Genomic DNA, 19708 nt, shown 5'->3' on the forward strand with positions numbered 1-19708 from the left:
TTTGAATTTTTTTTTTTTTTTTTGTGGTGAACGCATGGTTTAAAACTTAAAAAGAATTCATCGATTCTTATCATGGTACAAATGGTGCGGTAGATTGGGCTTGCCGGATCTGGATATTTCCTACTCCTCTTGAAAATCTGGTATTCTAATTCCTATTGATGTATTTATACATGATGTAGAGTAAATCTAATTAGAACTAATATCTAAAAAGAAAATCTAATTAGATATTATGGGATATGAAGAGCTGCGAAACGTAGCCTCTTTGTAAGTTTTTCATCCTCATTTTAGATATTTGGTATAAGATGTGATGTCCCCGTAGCCTTATTCCTGCATGACATAGTCTAGCATTTCGACCCCCATAAATTTTTTTCAGTTATATAGAGATCTATCAAAAGTCGCTAGTGAGTCAAAATTCAGGTATTAAAAAGTAGTTCATGAAGCCAAGCGATCTTATCTCAATTCGTTGGTGTCTTTATCTAATGGCCCTGCTCAGACCTCGCTTTCAACCCTTGGTAATGGCATATTTCCACCATTGTTCCGACCAAAAAAGAAAAGAAAAGAACGTAAGAAAAAAAAAAAAAAATGTAGCTGATGAAATCAGTGTTCCAAGTGGTGAAAACAAATTTTGGATCTAGTCTAATTGGGCAGTAGTTGCAGTTTTTCTAATTTAGTGGTTAGTTTGTCCTCCATCACATGATTGGAGCAAAGCATGGTGCTTATACAGTCCTTGGGCTCCCCAAGCTAATACAACGTTTTATAAGGGGAAGTTAAGACAAAGCTTTGGAACAAGCATCTTAATCAGCTTAGGGCACCATGGCCTTAACTTAGGTCATCCAACTAATACAATGCTTCCTGCGGTACAGGTCCCTTTTTTTTTTTTTTTTTTTGGGACGAGGATAGAGATCCTTTTTGTGGGGCATTTCTACAGTGGTAAAAGGCTGGACTGAAAAGGCACAAGCCGCTGACAAGTGCTGGAGTCCTTCAAAATAATCACTTTCCGTAAAAACAAAATGTGAAAGATTAGATCTATCTCCAATCCACACCTCCTAAGACTAGGTAGTGGTACCCTAACCAACATAATGCTTCCAGTGCCCATGTCACAGTTTTTCTCGCTGGTTCTGAATGTTGGAAAGAGCAGTGAGACAAATTAGAGTCGCTAAAGATAGCCTCCATCCAGCCATCCAGCTATTAGAGAACTACCGGCTTCACAGAAATACTTGACGGAAAAAGTAGCAATCAGAACTGATTCTTAGCATTTTTCCTTCAATAATCATGGGTCTCAGTGCGCTTTGCAAGAACACCATAGTTAGCCTTCTGCGGAAAATTATTGGCCAGGTCAAAGCCAAATAGCTCCAATATGGGCTGAGGATCATGCTCACGATACATGGGAGCTTTCTAGAAGATGAGAGCTGCTCTTTCTCAAGAATGAAGTTATTTCCAGATGTAAGACATCATCCCAAGAGTTGGAATGCCCTTGCTGTCACACATCTTATTGTCATGACCATCTTCCAGCAGGGAATGTCATCCCAGCTGGAATACAGTGGGGTGCCTTGAAGCGCTGCTCCGGCACTCTCTTTCCCTTTTATGATTGCTAAACTTGTTATGCGCTCAAAGGAATTTATGCAGCTAGAGACTGAATTTGAAATTCAAGGATTGCCGGACGAGGGATCAGCAGAAAGAGTTTCACATAAGATCATATATAATTTATCATAAGTTACGGTAACAAAATGAACTACTTCACTAGCTAGCTAGTAAGGCTTCTAAGGCTGTCGTCACCATCCATACTTTCGTTCGTATGTATTTTGTTTTCATCCATTATATGATTCGCATCTCTCCTCCTGCTTTACGAAGGTTCAGAAGTTGGGGCCAGCAGCAAGGATTTCCTCGGTTAGCTTGCTGTCCTTTCCGATCTTGTAGTTCGCAAACACCTCGAAGTTCTTCTTGAACAGACCAGCGAGCTTCAGCAGAGTCTCCTTGTAGGCCGCTTTGTCCTCCCACTGTCCACCAAACAAACCCATCGAGGCCCAAGGCGATCCACGTACAAAAGGATCCATTGGAATAGCATTCAGCATGCAGTGAAAATGTGGATTGGATGATGAAGGATGAACGCAAAAGAAAGAGTTAAGAAACAAGAACAACTTACGGTGTTCACCGGGTCCAGGATTTCGGATGGCACGCCTTCGACTTCAGCCGGGATCTCCAGCCCGAACACCTCCGTCTTTTTGTAACCGGCGGTCAGGAGGCTACCAGAGTGTATGGCATCAATGATCTTCCGAGTGTACGCCAGCTTAATGCGATTCCCAACACCATATCTGCCGACCGGGGAAAGAGAAAGACGGAACGTTGTCAAATGGAAACACAACGCTCCATCTGATCCAGAATCCGAGTGAGAATGATTGATGCTAATAATTATTACCTTCCACCAGACCAGCCGGTGTTGACAAGCCACCCAGTGGCACCATACCTGTGCATTTTCTCGGCCAGCATGGCCGCATACCTAGTGGGATGGAGCATGATGAATGCTGCTCCGAAGCAAGCAGAGAAAGTCGCCTGCGGCTCTTTGATGCCATCTTCCGTGCCAGCCACCTAATATATTTAGTAGTAGTGTAGAAACAATCAACCAACAAATACAAAAATTCCAAATTTAGGGTGGTTAATTGCAAGGTTGGGGTTCGAGGATGAAATCGTGTACCAGTGCAGTGTAGCCGCTGATGAAATGGTACATGGTCTGAGCAAGGCTCAACTTGCTCACAGGTGGGAGCACGCCAAAAGCATCACACGCCAGGAGGATCACATTTTTGGGGTGCGGCCCAACGCACGGAATCTGTGCATTGGGGATGTATTCAATGGGATAAGAAGCGCGAGTGTTTTCTGCCAAAATACAGCAAGCAACCACCAGCAACGTCAGATACAGCACAGCACACACACAGCCTTCCTGGATTTGCCCTGCATCGACTCATGAACAAAGGAAAACAAAATTTACCGGTAACAGATTTGTCCGAATAGTCGACTTCCCGGGTGTGCTCATCAAATACCACATTCTCCACCACTGCAGGAGACCGACCGTTATCAATCTAGCGAGAAAGAAAGAAAGGAAGAAAGCAAGCATGCATTCTATTGTATATTCTACAGATGGAAGAAATTATCGAGGAGGAGGTGATATTATTATTATTATACGCATATGATACCAGTTCCGAACTTGATGGCGTTCCAGATGTCAGGCTCCTTGTCCTTTGATAGATCGATGCACTTGGCATAACAGCCACCCTCAATGTTAGAGACACCGTCGTCGCTCCAACAGTGCTCATCATCACCGATGAGCAGCCTATTATGATCCGTGGATAGAGTGGTCTTCCCGGTGCCTAAGAGGAAAATTAAAAAGGATAATTAATCAATGCCAGGTCAAGGACGGGTGCGGCAAGCAGCAAGCCAGACGATCATAATAGATGATGAGAAGAGAGAGGTATGTTCCCAGAGTGAGGGGTGGGCAGAGTGCGGGTGCGGGTGCGGGTGGGCGCGCAGGTGACGGCACCGTTTGGAACTTACCTGATAATCCAAAGAAGAGGGCAACGTCACCATCTTTGCCCACATTGCAGCCGGAATGCAAGGAGAGGATTCGTCTCTTAGGCATGAGATAATGCATCACACTGAACAGACCCTTCTTCATCTCCCCGGCATACTGCGTGCCGAGGATGACCATTTCCCTCCTAGCAAGATTTAGATCTATGCTAGTAGAGGATGTCATGTAATGCGTGTAACGATTACATGGAAACTGTCCTGCATTGTATATCGTGAAGTCCGGAGTACCGAAATTCTCCAGTTCTTCAGGCGTGGGCCGGATGCACCTGTCACCCATCCAGTTATCGTATGCACATCAACTACACTACTACTACTACTACTACTACTACCATTACCATTTACCCAATTCTCATGCTTGCCCATTGTCTTGGAAAGCACACCTACGTGTCATCTACTACCATGACTGATACTGATATAACAACAGGCAACGTTAAGAGCATTACTTATCTGGATACCTGTAGCAGGCCCGCGATAACTAGCGTACTGCAAAAAAGAACTGCATCCTACTATTCTAATCAGTACTTACATGTTATGCATGAACAGGGAATGGTAGGCCCTTGCCGAGACGATCCGGACTTTGATCCGATTCTCAGGGTCCCAGTTCAGGAATTGATCGTTGACGAACACCTGTAAATGATACATATCATTTTAACTCTGAAAAATCCCCAGGAATAAACTCTTATCTTGCATTCAACGGAATTCTTCACTAATCCACTCTTAAGAGTGGTCTCAGAAACCGGAGATCTATAGAAAAACCAACCATGTTGCGGTGCAAAGGGAAGTTTACATCGTCCCCAGTTCACTCAGACAGAACGGTGTTAGAGAGGAGCCCTAAATAAATGAATTAATTCAGCACAACATCTCAAGTAAAGTGGAGACCGCTGTCACAAAGTTTTAGTTCAGTCAGCCACAATTAGATCCACTAAATTAGATCACATGCATGAGTCTATGTAACATAGAAAGAAAATCTACTGTAGCCTTAAAAATGATTACATAAGTTGGTAGGGTTTACCCCCCAATTTCTAGACAGAAACGCCTTTTTAACGGTTGCAGATACGTCATTGTGTGGTAATATTGGTTTGCTTGTCTTATCATATTATCAGCAGGTATCTATGCAATGTACAGAGTTGAATATAAATAAGAATGAAAGTCTCCTGGATGGACATTCAAGCCAATAAGCAAGCTCTTCCAATTTGGTGTGAAAAGGGAATGCCTCGCTTTATCTCAAAAGGGAACAGATGAAACCTTAATAAAATGTGCATCAACTGTCACTGCCTAGGCCTGCATAAAGTAAGCTTGCTATCTACATACAGAAGAAACAAAAAAAAGGAGGAGAGAAGCAGGAAACACAGTACCAGTAATGAAACAGAGAAACGAAAGGGAAATATTATGAATTACAATAATAACAAGAGAGTATAGGCCAGAAGAGCCCCAAGAATTAGAAAGCATGGACAAAGTTTCAAAGTCATGCAGGATTTTCCACATATTTTCGACTGCTAGAGGACTTTTATTGTCTTAGATGCGGTGTTTCGAGAGCTTTCTGAATTCTTCTTTGTACCAAAAGTACTCAATAATAGCCAACTTTCTCTGTTCAATTCTGCCTACAACCTGTCTAACCCCCTTATTGAATACTAAAAACTTATCTCCCTTTCAGCAAAAGAATTCTACATTCTGGACTGATTTATTAAATAAAAAGAGAGTAACGATTAAACTAGAATTGTTACGAAAGCAGATTCGCAAGTACCTTGTCCAGAGAATTCAGGTAATCAACAGCCCTCTCCCTGTTCACCAGGAACGTGTGTTCATCCATCTCAATGTTGGGTGAGCCCCTGGATGCAAAAGAAAGGGAAAAGGAATCAATCAAGGATGAAATATGCTCAAGCAAATGTTTCCATAAAGAATGTGCGGTTGATACTTACTTTCCCCACCAGAGCTCCTCTGCGGTGGTCTCATCCTTGACGACACGTTTGTCCCTTGGAGAACGACCTGTTTTTGCACCAGACAAGGTGGCCAAGGCCCCTGTCGACGTTATAAATGATCCCTTCTCATACTTAATGGCTTGTTCATACAGCTCTGTTTTTGGGTACAAATCAATTGTTAGACATATGCTCGAACAAAAAGAAAATGATGTCTACTTTGATGTCACGCTCCTTATTTGAGAAACCTCATAAGCAAATATGGCAGATTCAAGAAGACAAGTGAACATTTAAACGGGTGAAGTAGCACAGCTCAGATGCTAATTGCGCATCCTCTTTTCCATTATCTTGCGGACAAAGATGAAGGAAGCGTGGAGAAGAGCGCAGTGACAAGAACAGTCTTAGTGGTCAATCATGGCATAGTCAAAATTTTGGTGCTTGGGAACAGTATGGCTAGAGGCTCGGATCAAGAATCTGGAAGGCAATAGGGAGAGCTTGTCAAAAAGTTTTGGGAGCAGGGGCAAATGAAACATGAAAAGAACAAATATATGTGAACGATTTAAGATAATTGATATATAATTTATTCATCTAACAACAAGAATGGAAGAGACAAGAACGATAGGCGGTAGCAAGATAACTGGCTATCACTAGCAACACATAGAACCGTTAAATTTTTAGTCCCAATTGCTCACGAGCGTCGTAAAATCAACTAAATATTATATAAATCTTGATTATTCTTCATAAAATCAACTTAGTTCAACAGTTCTTCAGTAGTTTGGTGCAATACATCGTTCCTCCGAACCACGGGCATGGCGGTGTCAAGTCACCAATGAGGTTAAGGTAGTGAGCGGGACATGGCAGCACGCCACACGACAACGGGTGGTGGTGACGACAGTGCTCGGGGAAGGGCGATTTTGGCAAATCATAGCAAGATATCAAGTATTTTCCTCCTCCTTCACCTTAGGGTGGGTCAACATCAACAAAAAGTCAACTCCTTGCTCCTAGAGAAGCAGTGGGAGGTCAACATCAATCAGGATCCCCCTTTGCACCGGGAAAAAAAAAAAAACAATCAGGATTCCCCCGCACCTATTTTCTCAAACAAATACGGAGTCAATCACTGACCGCCAAGAAAATGGAGGACAGAGTCCAGTGCTCGTGACAAGCGGTTGGCGCAGGTGACATGAAAACTAAGTTGCGCAGGGAAAGCAGGAAAGAAAAGAGTGGAGAGGGAAAAGGAAGAAATGAACTACCGGCCGGGGAGAGGTTGTAGAGGACGTGGGTGAACTTGAGGGCGCTGTCACTGACGCTGATGGCAGGGGTGAAATAGTGGTGGTGCTCCGGCCCGACCCTCGGTGTCTCTGACTTCCTAGCCGGGTCGCCCTTCACCACCTTCGGCCCTGTCTCTCGAGTCAAGGATGCCAGCGACGCACTGCCATGAATCACCCACACCAGCACGTTAAGGCAACCAATTTTTTTTTTTTTTTTTTAAAAGCAGAAGAAATGTATGCATGGCAAGAAAAGAAAGAAAGAAAGAAAGAGGGAGGTTATGCTTACTTATCCCATCAAGTATCGAATGAAATAACCTAAAGTAAGCTTTCCACGATAGATATGTTTCTATTCTTCTTCTTCTTCTTCTTTGTGTGTGTGGCCGGGGGTGGGGGCGGAGCGGGTACATGTATTTTTCTTTTCTTCTTTGTTGATGTGGATTTGCAAGAATACAGACAATTTTGGCGGAGGTAAGTAGTTCCTCTAACATTTATCAATGGAATCTTCATGTTCTAGGCTTGCTTGTTCAAATATCAACAAACACTCTAATAATGGATGCAAACGAAATAGTTCTTTTTCTTACGATGCAGATTGAGGAAGGACGACCTTCCCCAATTTACTAAAGAAGAATAAAGGATATTGAGTTTATAGAAGTACAACGTAATTAGTTCTATTACCAACATAGAAAGAACGTTTCAGCTGTTAAACTAAAATCAGCTCGAAGAACCATCACAAAATTTTTAAAGATATTTGTGTGTATAAAATCATGTACTTCGACATTTTTTTTCCTTAAGAACAAAGCAATAAAGGAAATTAAAAAAATCAATATAACACCGAGCGCTGTTTTGGTAGACGGCTACAGCTTGTAGGCGCCGTGGAGCTTCAGCTCACGCTTGGCTCGGACTCGAGTAAAAGCAAGAAATAAGAGAGGACAAGTCAATTGGAAAATTCTTTGTGCACACTTGCGGCATAAAAAATTCAAAGTGAATTGTATTGTCTTGTCTGATTGGTTGATTCATATAATTATAATTTTTTAATATATTTTTAATATTTTTAATTTTATTTTTTTATTTAAAATTTTAAATGACAAAAATATTTTTCTCTCTAAAAAAAATTATAACATGCTGTTTCAAATTATGACTTTCTACATGCTTCTTCAAATTATGATTTCTATATGCAAAATGTCATAATATGATTCAGGATATCATAATATGAGAGGAGTATTTTTATCCAATTACTTTTCAACGCATATTTAAGTTCTATTTTTTCGTTTAAAAATTTTAAATGACGAAAATACTCCTGTTTTTTGAAAAAAATTATGACATCCTGCGATATATTACGACATCCTGTGTCAAATTATGACTTTTCTACATGCAGGTATTATAATATGAACGTAAGATGTCATAATTTTTTTTAAAGAGTAGAGATATTTTTGTTATTCAAAATTTCAAACGAAAAAATAAAATTAAAAATATTAAATATATATTAAAAAATTATAACTATATGGATCAATAAGATAAGATAGTGCATTTAATTTTCTGCGCCTCTTGTGGTGCACAAAGAATTTCTCCAGATCAATTAGCTGGGGAACCCGTCCGTGCGTGCTTGGCATCTAAAGTGGAAGTGGCCAATCCAAGTGGGTCCTCCCTTGTTTTGAGAGAAAGCTGGCCCTCCTTGAGATATTATTTGTCGGCCCAGATCCATATTAGATCAGTCCAGCTGCAAAGGACCACGAACAACATCAACAAGCACTAACAAAAAAGAACGAGATGGATACACCACCTAGTCTAATTATTTGATGGACCAAATCCGGTGGATCAATCCAATAGTCATGGGATACATTACCCCTTTATATTTAAACAATTCGAGGTCAAATTAGAGACGCTTGTTGTCCGCCATTCATATGCTTCGAGATTTGGATTGGCCCATTGGACGTGGTCCATATGATAAGAAAAAAATGTCTAATTATTAGATAGACCAGATCCCATGCACCAATCTAATAGTCACTTATCCATGTAATAATTTCTAAAGAAAGAAGACTTTTTTCTTGAGAAATAATTAATTGCATCAAATCCACCAGCTGAGCAATAGATCATTCTAACCAGAAAGCAACAAGAATAAATACGAACAAAGAAGAAGAGAGAGGAGTTCCACCACCTCTTTGTCCGTGTGCTTTTTGATAGGATGGATCCATCACTGAACTAGCAGACTTGGTCTATCTAATAATTCTTTCCTCCTTTCTAGAAGGAATTATACCATACACCAACTGCATCATGCCAACGATCATAGGAATAATCCGAAATAAGGTGAAGAGGACGATAACTCGAGATGAGCTACATGATGAATACAGGAAGACACATGATCTAGTTTTTCAGCCGGTGGTTTTTTTTTTGTTTTTTTTTTCTCTGAAAAATAAAACTGATAAACAGCTGTTATTATCTTTAAAAATAGATATATACATGACACTAGATGATAAAATATTAATAATACCAATAAGGAGCGGATCAGTAAGACGGCATCGACAACTGGACATAATAAAGGATGACCACCAACTGCCCCACCCCGCTGGCCTCTAGTGCCCCGTGGCCAGGTCCCATGAGTTCAAGTGGTTACTTTTCTTTTGGGTAAATCACGAGTTAAAGTGGTTTTCTTTAATAGTACTGTATTTCTCGCGGGTCCGAGGCCCTACCAGAATCTACCAGATCTTGGGCAGAGCCCGCATACCCAATCCAACCTTTTGGAGGCTCTTTCACAAGAAATCCATGGACTAGGATGAAATGTGTTGCCCTTTTTTTTTTTTTTTGGATGTGTAATAGCAACATGCGCCAGGACAATTTCATCCTATAATTTCTCCAGTTTGATGCCATTTATTATTTTTACAAAATTTATTTTTATTAATATTTTTAAAAATAAAAATATATTTTTATCATCTCCACAATTATTTTGTCTATTCATTATTGACTTTACCGCTACTTCCACCGTCTCAGCACCTACAATCACTTCTTCCACCACATTAATTATTAATATTTGACCACCATCATTTTTACTGCAGCTATTCTCTATAACCACTACATAGTTATTATATCATTTTCATATTCATCTTCACCATATTATTCATGTTCTAATCATCATCTCCATCTTTATTATTATCATTATTATTTTTATTGATAATAATCACTGACATCTTTATTGTCCCATTATAATTTTTATTTTTATCATCATCATCATATTTATATTTTAAAATAATTAATTATATCAAATATATAAATATATTTTAAAAAATAAAAATAAAAATAATTATAAAAACATAGAAAAGCGGGAGAGTGATGCCAAACGATGCCATCTTCTTGTCACAAAATATCATGTTGTATGTCGTATCCAATAATCCATTTATCTATTTTTTCACTCCTCCCTTTTTTCGAATGTTATTTATTTCATTACCTCGTATTAAATGACAATAATGACAATGATAAGAGACATCTCATACATACTTTAATCAAGTAGAAGTAGATAAGCAAACATATTATATGTAATGTTTGATGTATCTGATACATATTTTAATCAAGTAGAAGTAGATAAGGAAACATATTATATATAATGTATGATGTACGGGGAGGTCTCTTCCTCACCTGATGGATTGGAGCTGGAGCTTGTGGCGCTCCTCCTCGGAAAGGGTGGCGAAGGGGGCGCCACCTTGGCCGTCCTTGTCCTTGATGGGGGTGGTGGGGGTGGATCTCTTCTTCTGGAGGGAGTGGAGCTCGTCGATGGTCTGGGCCTTCACCGGCGGCGTGCTGTCGTCGTGGCAGATCCCGTTCTCCGGCTTCGTCTTGCTGCTGCCATGGGTCTGGATCCGAGGAAGCCCGTTGCGTGCCACCACGTTGCCGTCCTTGGCGAAGCTGAAATCCCCGTTCTCCGCCATTGCCCTGCTCACATATTTTATTAAAGAATAAAATCTTGAGGCCCTTAAATGAACTACATGATATAAAAAATAGGTCGCTCTGTTTCGTTATCTGAAAACAGAGGGCTAGGGAGAACTCTTCAATCTACTAGTTAGATCCTCCTATTTACGGATCGGAGTGGAGAAGGCCCTCTTCTTATCAATTCGAAGACCAAACACTCGTCATAATCGTATTTCCATCCAAACTAACAAGTATCAATACGACCCATTCATTGAAAAAACAAAAAAAAAAAAAGGCTTGCACCAAAATAATTAAAAAAAAAAACAAAACAGAAGGCAAATGGAACTCTAAAACCTGATGAAATTATGATGCGAAAGAAATTTCATCTTTGCGGCAATCGGAGTTGACTTGCCGATAATTTTAAAAAATAAAAAGCTCTTTTTCGAGCTTGAATCTCGACCGCCGACATAGTGAAAATCTGAGAGTTTGCATCATGATAATTTAAGAAATTTCCCGTTTTGTCCATGTTTTAATGATTATTTAAGAATCCAAGGGAGGAACAGAACCCCCAACCCAGTTAAAATGGGCAAGATAGATCTAATTAATCCGCAGCTGTCTAGTCTCTGGAGCTCCCCTTCTCTCCCCTCTTTTGCGTATTCCTCCATCCAAAAGATGGCAGTATGAGGAGAAGAGAGGGAGGACCGACACAAAACCACGGAGAGAAGAGGAAGGAAGCAGCCCCACCTTGAGAGGAGAAACGCGGTATTGAAGGGGCGGAGAAGCGAAGAAGAAAAGGCAGGAGGAAAGAAGAGGGTGAAGAAGAAATCCGGTCTTTATAAAACGAACGGAACGACCATATAGAAAGCGGTGGGCATGCGACACTCCAAATCTAACGCACACAAGGAAAGGGAGAGAGATGGGAGAAAGAGGAACGCCTAGGGGTCCCCTTTTATAAAGACGCCACACCCAACCCGAACCCTTACCCCTGGTTAACAACAACCGAGCCTAACCCATCCTGCCGTCCCACATTAAACAAGAGGGCGGAGGGGTCGTAACGGAATCCGAAGGCTGGATAACGATGGTACAGCCAGGACTCTTCCCCGAACAAGTCTCCATCTCCATCCTCATGTCATGCTCTCTCTCTCTCGCTGTTTTACGTCTTCTACGCTCGCTGAGGGTGTCCTGGTTAGTAGTGCAATTTGCATATGTCTGATCTGAAACCGACGGTGGCTGATAAGATAACGTCTTTCATCATAGAGATCGAGTCGGACGGTCCATCTACTAAAATTCAGCAAGCGGACCCATTCAAATCACGGCGTTCGCTGCATCTCTCGTGGCAGCTCCAACCAAAAATATTATGATTGAGGCAAAAATTATATTATTAGAGTAATTGAGCCATTTATTTATCATGTGGACATGGTAGTCACGATTATATATCACCGCATCTTACACAAACCTCTGCGATCGGGCATCTAGTTAAACTTTTTGTAAAGATGTTGGTGTGCGGGTACCGATAACATTGTAAAACGAAGCAGATGCAATTTTTCTTTGCATAGAAAGACTTGTATGGGTGCGATCTCCGACCTCTGAAAAGGTAGCACGTACTGTTATGTTCAGCTAGGGCATGCCGTGAAGAATGGGCAATGGCCAACCGACTCCGCTCCTGCTTTCCCACTCTCTGTCTCTCTCTCTCTCTCTTACGGCGGTCGCGTGATCGAGCCCCTACACGTGTCAACTAAATTAAACACACGTCAGCAGCAGCAGCGAGTGCGTGTCCACCTCATCTATTTCCTTCGCCCTTTCGGAAGCTAAGAAGTTGATCACATGTCCGATCCAGCAGAGTCGTTTTGACGGGTCGACGAACGAGCATGCTACTTTCAGCTAATCACCACCGTCCGTCTTCGTCGGCGTCTCCCGTTTATGTCGCAGATCAGGAAGGGGCGACGGCTATGATCGCGCTGGACCGAGCCTCGCTGCGAGGAGCAGCGATTCTCGCATCTGCCACGGCGGCCGCTCATCTTGTGGGCGTGGACCGGGTCAGCGGGAAAAATATCAGAGGCTTAAAATTAAGCGAGCGTAAGGGGACGCCACCGCATCATCACGTCGCCAGGGAGCGGAGAGGTCGCTTTTCGCCGTTGCTGCACGTGACGGAACGACGTTGGAAGAAAAGAAAACAAGAAGACTCCAAAGAAGGTCCTCCTTTATCCTGCGGCTCGGGCTGGGCTGGGCTGGGCTGGCTGCCTGCTTCAGAAGGACAGCGTCCGTGGAATCAGATTCGATGCTTGGCCGACGCTCGCCTAAAATGGAATCGGATACGAATTGGATACTAATATATTCGTACTTTATATATATATATAAATATAAATATAAATATTATTTAAATATAAAAATTTATATTTATATTTATTTTAAATAAATATAGATATATTTTATATATTAAAAATATAAAAATAATTATAGATATAACTAAGATAATTTAATTTTATGACTATAAAATTCAAAATCTTATTAAATAGATGACAAATCAAATTAATAATATATTCATATGATTGTATATTTTTTAAAAAAATTAATAAATATTATATAAAATTATATAAGATTATATATCAATTCGGATATACGGATACAGATCGAATAATTATCTATTCATATCCATATCTAATTTTTCTTAACAAATATGAATACGTATATAGATATTAGTCGGATCCTTAAATTTTTATTTATATTCGAATTAATTCGAATACGAAAATAAATTCGGACGGATAATATCCATATTACTTTCACGCTTACTAATTTCAATGCTCCGACCTTCTCCTCTGTGATATGTTCGTCTGTGTTCATCTGGATTTCGTGCTCGATCTGATCAAAACAATTAACCATTAGGATGTGCGGAGCTGAAATGCTTCTATTCACATTCATCAGTGATCGAGCAGAAACACGAGCATAAAGGGAACCAATCAAGCACTTAAGGTTCATTTGGTTCACGAAAAGAAAATTCTCTCATCTAAAAATATATGATGTCCAAAAAAAATGATTTTGATATATTTGAGTGGCCATAGAAAAATAGTATACTATAAATTAACTTATATTTTATTGCAATTCTATTTTTCTTAAAATGCTATGTAAAATATGTATTATATTCTTAATAAAAAAAATCTTATCCCATTATATTGATGGCTTTTAGGATATTTTTGAAAAAAAAATCAATTTATTTTTTAATTTTTTACAAGTATACCCTCCAAAACATTCAAATTTGCATAAATGCCTTTTCAAAATTGATATCTGCATGTCTTCATAAAATATTTTTTTTGTATATGTATCTATATCATCTAATACCGTTAAAGTTTAACAGTTTAAAATTAAAATAACTAAAATATCCTTATCAAATAGATGTGCAAAAATAAAAATTTATAAGGATATATATGTAAATTATAATTTTATGAGGATATTCACATAAATTTGAATATTTGAAAGGATATATACGTAAAAAATCTTAATATAAATACATCTCTCTTGATTTGTTAATTCTTTTCTTATTCTAACAGAAAAAAATTAATATATACAATTAAAATAATAAATTTACTTAATTTATTAATTTATATAGATAAAATGATCTTTCTATTAAATGATGGATTAAAATTATTTTATCTAAAAAATAATGAGGTCGCAACCATCTATATTTTCTCTAACATATAATAATATGCTTCTAAAAAAATATTTAAATCTAATATTAGATAAATAGCTTGTACATTTGCATCGAATGGACATAGTTATAGATTTGGACATTATATAATAATAAAAAATTATAATCTTATTATATTTTATTTTAAAAAAATTTATCAAAAATATCTTGGTGAAGTATATAAGGTATATCATATTGTTATAAGATGGACATAATCATACCATCTTGCATAAAAATAAAATAAATATAGCATTCTAATATATAAAATATTATATGATATTATCATCATATTATTATATTATGTAATATGTTACTAGATTGTAAAGTAAGAGGGCCTGAATCTATCTAGATGAAATAGATAAAAATTAAATTAAAAATTTTTATATGTATATCTATTTAAACATTCAAATTTGCATGAATACCCTCACGAAATTGCTATTTGTATATAAACCCTTATAAATTTTTTTTTGCACATTTATCCATAAAGATATTTTTAATCATTTAAATTTTAAATCATTAAATTTTTAACGGTGTTAAATGATGTGGGTACATATACAAAAAAAAAGAAAAAAGAAGGATATACATGTAAAATAAGTATTTTATGAGCGTATACATACAAATATCAATTTTAAAAAGATATTCACATTAATTTGAATATTTAGGAGGGTATATACAAAAAAAATCTTTTATTTTTTATAAAAAAGCCAATAATCTATGACTCATATGTGTTTTCCTTTCATATAAAATACATGGTGTATTGGAAGAGCTCTGAACTCTTCTTTTATATATATTATATATATATATATATATATAAAGTCTAGCATGCAACAATAATTGTAATTGATGATCCATTAATATTTGCAATTTATAATTCAAGGCATGGACCAAAGATGACCATTAAGAAACCAATGTGCTTATGCCACATGGTTATGTGCATATTTTGTCGAGGATTGTCGGGGCATGATTTTTTTTTGAAAAATTAAAATTTTAGTATGGGTCTGGAGAGGTGAGTCTCTCTATGGTTGGCCACCTTATATATCAATCTGGATTGTACTTTTCGCATAAAAAAATGATCAATCTTTTTTCATGATATCAATTGTTGAATTGTATTTTATATAGTTTTTAGAGCGTAATGCCAACTTCATAATCTTTGTTATGAGTAGACCCTAATACCTGATCTAAAGATATGGATGAACTTTGGTAGTGGCCGATCCATGCATCGGCCACCGACTCTCATATCAGCTATCGATCCCAGCATCGACGGTCGAACTTATCTTCAAGTATACGAGACTGTCAACCTATGTAGCAACCTTTGCCTGCATCATCAAAACAATATCCGAACATCGGACATCGATTTGGAGAAGGTGCTGACCTTGGCCACATTGGTTTTGATCTAGGCACCTACCATCAATTCTCACCTCAACAGTATGTATGGCAGATCTTCATGCCACACTTTCTTCACTCCTAATTTCAATTGCCATACTCAGCAAGATCGATAGAGAGCTCCCATACGATCATTTCAAATCAAGTCATTAAGAAAAGTGGTTAGCCACGCACAGAAAAAAGCCACATTAAATCTTCGAAGCTCAGGTACTCAAACCATAGCCATTAAGAAAAACTAGTCATGCGTGGGATAAGGTTATATAAACTGTTAAATCCTAGGGGCTTCGGTATTGAGATTCAAGTACTCTAGAAGAATAAATAGATAGAACAAAAAATTTACACTAACAATAAGCACAGAAAAATCACAACAATCACAAGAATACTAGAAATTTTTTATAGTTCAGTCGAAGCCTACGTCCATACAGGAATCAGAGTAAGAAGGAGCTTCCACTATAATAATAGTTTAAAGTATAAAAATTTTTTCTAACATCACATCGAGAACACACTTTTGATACAAAAAAAAAATTCAAAGATTAAATAAACCTCCAAAAAAAATTTTCTCGATGGAATAACTCTATCTGAAGGTTGAGTGAACTTCTTCAATCGATGTTCTCCAATTTTTTTTTTTGAACGAAGCACTCTCCAAACCTCTCTTCTTCTTTCTCTCTTTCTCACCTTTTGATGGCTCACAGTCTTCTCACGGCCTCCTCTCCTTTTTTTTCCTCTTGTATTTTGTTCACCACATTTGCGACCCCCTTTTTATAGGTAAAAAAAGATAGCAGTCCTTTACAGACTCATTTTCCATGCAACTAAAGAATTCTGCGCATCAAAAAGGTTTGGCACAAAAAAAAACTTTTTCCACACGCCACCCCGAAGCCTTTCACGTTGTTTTGGTTTAAAGTGATAGGTCCCATTGAGGAGGGACCACACCAACATTCGATTGGAGCCATTCATGGAAGCGGCCGGCCACGTACCTGATGAGGCAATGCCACCCATTAAATTCATGAAAATTAGAGCAAAATTTCGAGGATATGCTTGATGGAGGCAGAAAGACTTCTATAATTTTTTCTTCTTATAGCTACTATCTTTGTAAATAGAGATAATCAAGGAACCTCCAAGATACGCAAGTCTCAGACGCACTTCTTTCATCTATTCCAGATTTCTGACTTGAGCATCAGAAGATCTTCCAAAATGATCTTCGATCAGAAATTTATTTTGCAGATCCGGTCGCCACTATCTTCGTCGGACATCACCACACTTCCATGACTCCAACCCAATTCAGGAATCTGCTGTAACAATCTTGCTATAGATGAAATGTAGAGCTTCATCGTTCTTTGAAAGTTATATCAAATGAGATTCAATGATCATTTTTTCATATGAAAGATATGGTCTGAGTCCTCCATATGCTCATGCTTTGCACGGTTAAATCATGTACATTATTCCACCAAACCAATAAGATGGATCAAAAATGATAAATAGGTGTGAAGTGCATCATTGCATATATGAGAAGGTGCCTCCCTTCCGGCTCAGCGAGGCGGATAGAGGTCCATGAAATCTAGCATTCATCAGATGCCTTGTATAGTGAAATTTTATTTTTTTTCTTTGGTAAATACAGTGAAATTCTATTTGATAGATCGATGGATATCCGATACATGTAAAATCTTGGAATTAAATTTTTTAATCTTTCTGATATATGTGTGTGTGTGTCTATATATATATATATATATATAAAAGTTTATAATCGCACTTTTAACGAGATGAGGTACTTGTCAAAAATAGTGCATATAAAAGAAAAAAAAAAGAGAAGAAAATATGCCCAAAAGATAAATACATACAAAAGGTAACGTTACGGGCTCCGCAAGTTGCGCCTCCGATTCCTTTGTCCGATACTGAAGGATGTATGGCCAACTTGGTCTCGGAAAAAAAATGATAAATCGAGCTCGAGAAAAGAGAAAAAAGAAAATAGAAAAAAGAAGGAAAAGAAGGAAGAGAAGGGGAAAGGGGAGGAAAGAAAAGGGCAGCTCAACTACCACTATTCCATCCTGCGTGGCACTGGTAGCGCACCAGCGGAGGCAGAGGAGTGGTCCACTGGGGGAGGTAGCGGACAGGTGAACGGGCATAACCCATTGGTTAAGGGTGCAAAGAACAGCGAGGCAAGGGAAGGCGTGTCCGGGGGAGGAGGGAATTCAATTCTCGCTGATCTCCCTCCACCATGTGTTCATTTGGGTTGGAATGGGATGGTTCTCTCTCTCTCTCTCACTTGGTCAGTTGGCGCTGGGTCTCACTCCACTCGTCCTTTTTTTTTTTTCTCCTTCCAGAAAAGCAAGTGTTAAACGGGTCTAAAATCTATATTATCTTCTATCACTGGCTTTCGACAAGACACACACACGCACACAGGGAGAGAGAGCGTGTGTGTGTTTTAGGTTCTACATTGGTTTGGTTGGTCGAGTCTTTTTGACTTTTTGGTTGTGCCCTAGGAGCTGAATCTGAGATTTTAAAGTTGTTCCGGCTTTTCTGAGTTCCTTGAATTGAGCTTGCTGGGCCTCCTCTTTTTCCTCCTTTTCATGGAAAACGTACGCCAGAGGCTTAGAACTTTGGGAATGGGTGAGGTTCCAAAACAAGTCAGGACTGGGCCATCCATTGCATTTCTTCCCCTCCGCTGCTCCGAGTGGCAGACATATCACCCAAGTCTACCTCGCTTTATTTCCGGACCATCTTTCCCGCACCCAAAATTGTATTGTATCTGAGATTCCTTGTTTATATCAACAATGAGAAATTATATCCTACCACTATATGCACCACGTAACCATGAGTACCGATAACCCCAGCCGCCCATTTTTATAATAATATATTGAGATGAATGTTTGATGAATAAAATCTACAAAAATAAACGATTGTGATGTATAGCCACAAAAACTTCCAGTACCACACCACTACAGAAGCAATATATGGATCTATGCATGGCGACTGGATTTTCTAATTACTTGGTATTTAAAAGAAAAATTGAGAGAGAAAATCAAAATGAATTAACGGACCGACCAAACTTTTTCCAAACAGAAGAAGAATTCTCTCATCCAACGTGGGTGATTTTGAGAGAGAAACTGGCAAGTGGCATATAGTTCAACATGATTTGATGTAACCATGTTTCACAATTTTTTTTACAAATATTTTTTATTGACCAAACATGGGAAAAAATCGCTTTCTTTTTTTTTTTTTCAATGATCAAATAGAGTCTTAAAGTGAACGGAAATAGAGGGGTCATCAAGAAAATGATGATTTCCATATAATTTTTGTTGGAGTAAACCGACCGACCTCCATAAATCGATCGATCTCCGACACACACCGACCGACGTCCGACTCTGACCCATCAAATGAACAGACGATCCTGAAAGCGATTACCGACATATGTCGGCCGAGCAGATCGACGCTACTCTCGACCGACCAACCGAACACCCTTCACTGAATTAAGATCGGCAGACGGTCGATGTTTGGACTCTACAGACAATAAGCTACTTCGGCTGTCGATATTTCAGAGTTATTAACCGACAACCGACTCCCGACGAACAGTCGGTTGACTCATTCAAATATATCATAACCGTCACGAACGGTTATTCCACTGATATCGCGGCGTAATCTATGGAGATTAATAACTCATTACGAGAATATCGTCCTGTGATTCTATGCCGTTAAGTGTAAGACCATATCCGGCAGTTACGATGATCTATTCTATAAAAAGGGATAAGGCAAAAATTTCGGTAAGCTAATCTTGATACATTGAGCTCTATCTCCGTTCTCATTCGATTGTTGTCCAGTCTCCTTCTCTGACTTAAGTATCGGAGGGTCCCCATCGAAGATAACTCCGGTCAGTGCGAACTTCATTTTGCAGGTGCTCGTTCACGGTGAACAGGAGACGAAGGGATTGGCAGCAATAGATTGACGCGCCAGATAGGGGGAAGAACAAGAAGGAAACTCGCAATGACGAA

At 38.8% G+C, this 19708-nt stretch overlaps 1 protein-coding gene across 1 annotated transcript; it reads right to left on the bottom strand.

Annotated features, from left to right (window-relative positions):
• Positions 1–1668: 1668 nt before the first annotated feature.
• Positions 1669–11596, bottom strand: LOC105054530 (phosphoenolpyruvate carboxykinase (ATP) 1). The gene is made up of 13 exons (XM_010936066.3): positions 11405–11596; positions 10391–10684; positions 6746–6924; positions 5499–5652; positions 5324–5408; positions 4106–4206; positions 3547–3845; positions 3189–3362; positions 2984–3049; positions 2693–2871; positions 2417–2586; positions 2144–2312; positions 1669–1997 (listed from the first exon to the last, which is right to left on the bottom strand). Exons 2-13 carry the CDS (start codon positions 10678–10680, stop codon positions 1854–1856), a joined length of 2010 nt encoding a protein of 669 aa, XP_010934368.1. The 5' UTR covers positions 10681–10684; positions 11405–11596; the 3' UTR covers positions 1669–1853.
• Positions 11597–19708: the final 8112 nt, after the last annotated feature.

Source organism: Elaeis guineensis, chromosome 11 (genome assembly GCF_000442705.2).
Source record: "Elaeis guineensis isolate ETL-2024a chromosome 11, EG11, whole genome shotgun sequence".
Taxonomy (NCBI): Eukaryota; Viridiplantae; Streptophyta; class Magnoliopsida; order Arecales; family Arecaceae; genus Elaeis; species Elaeis guineensis.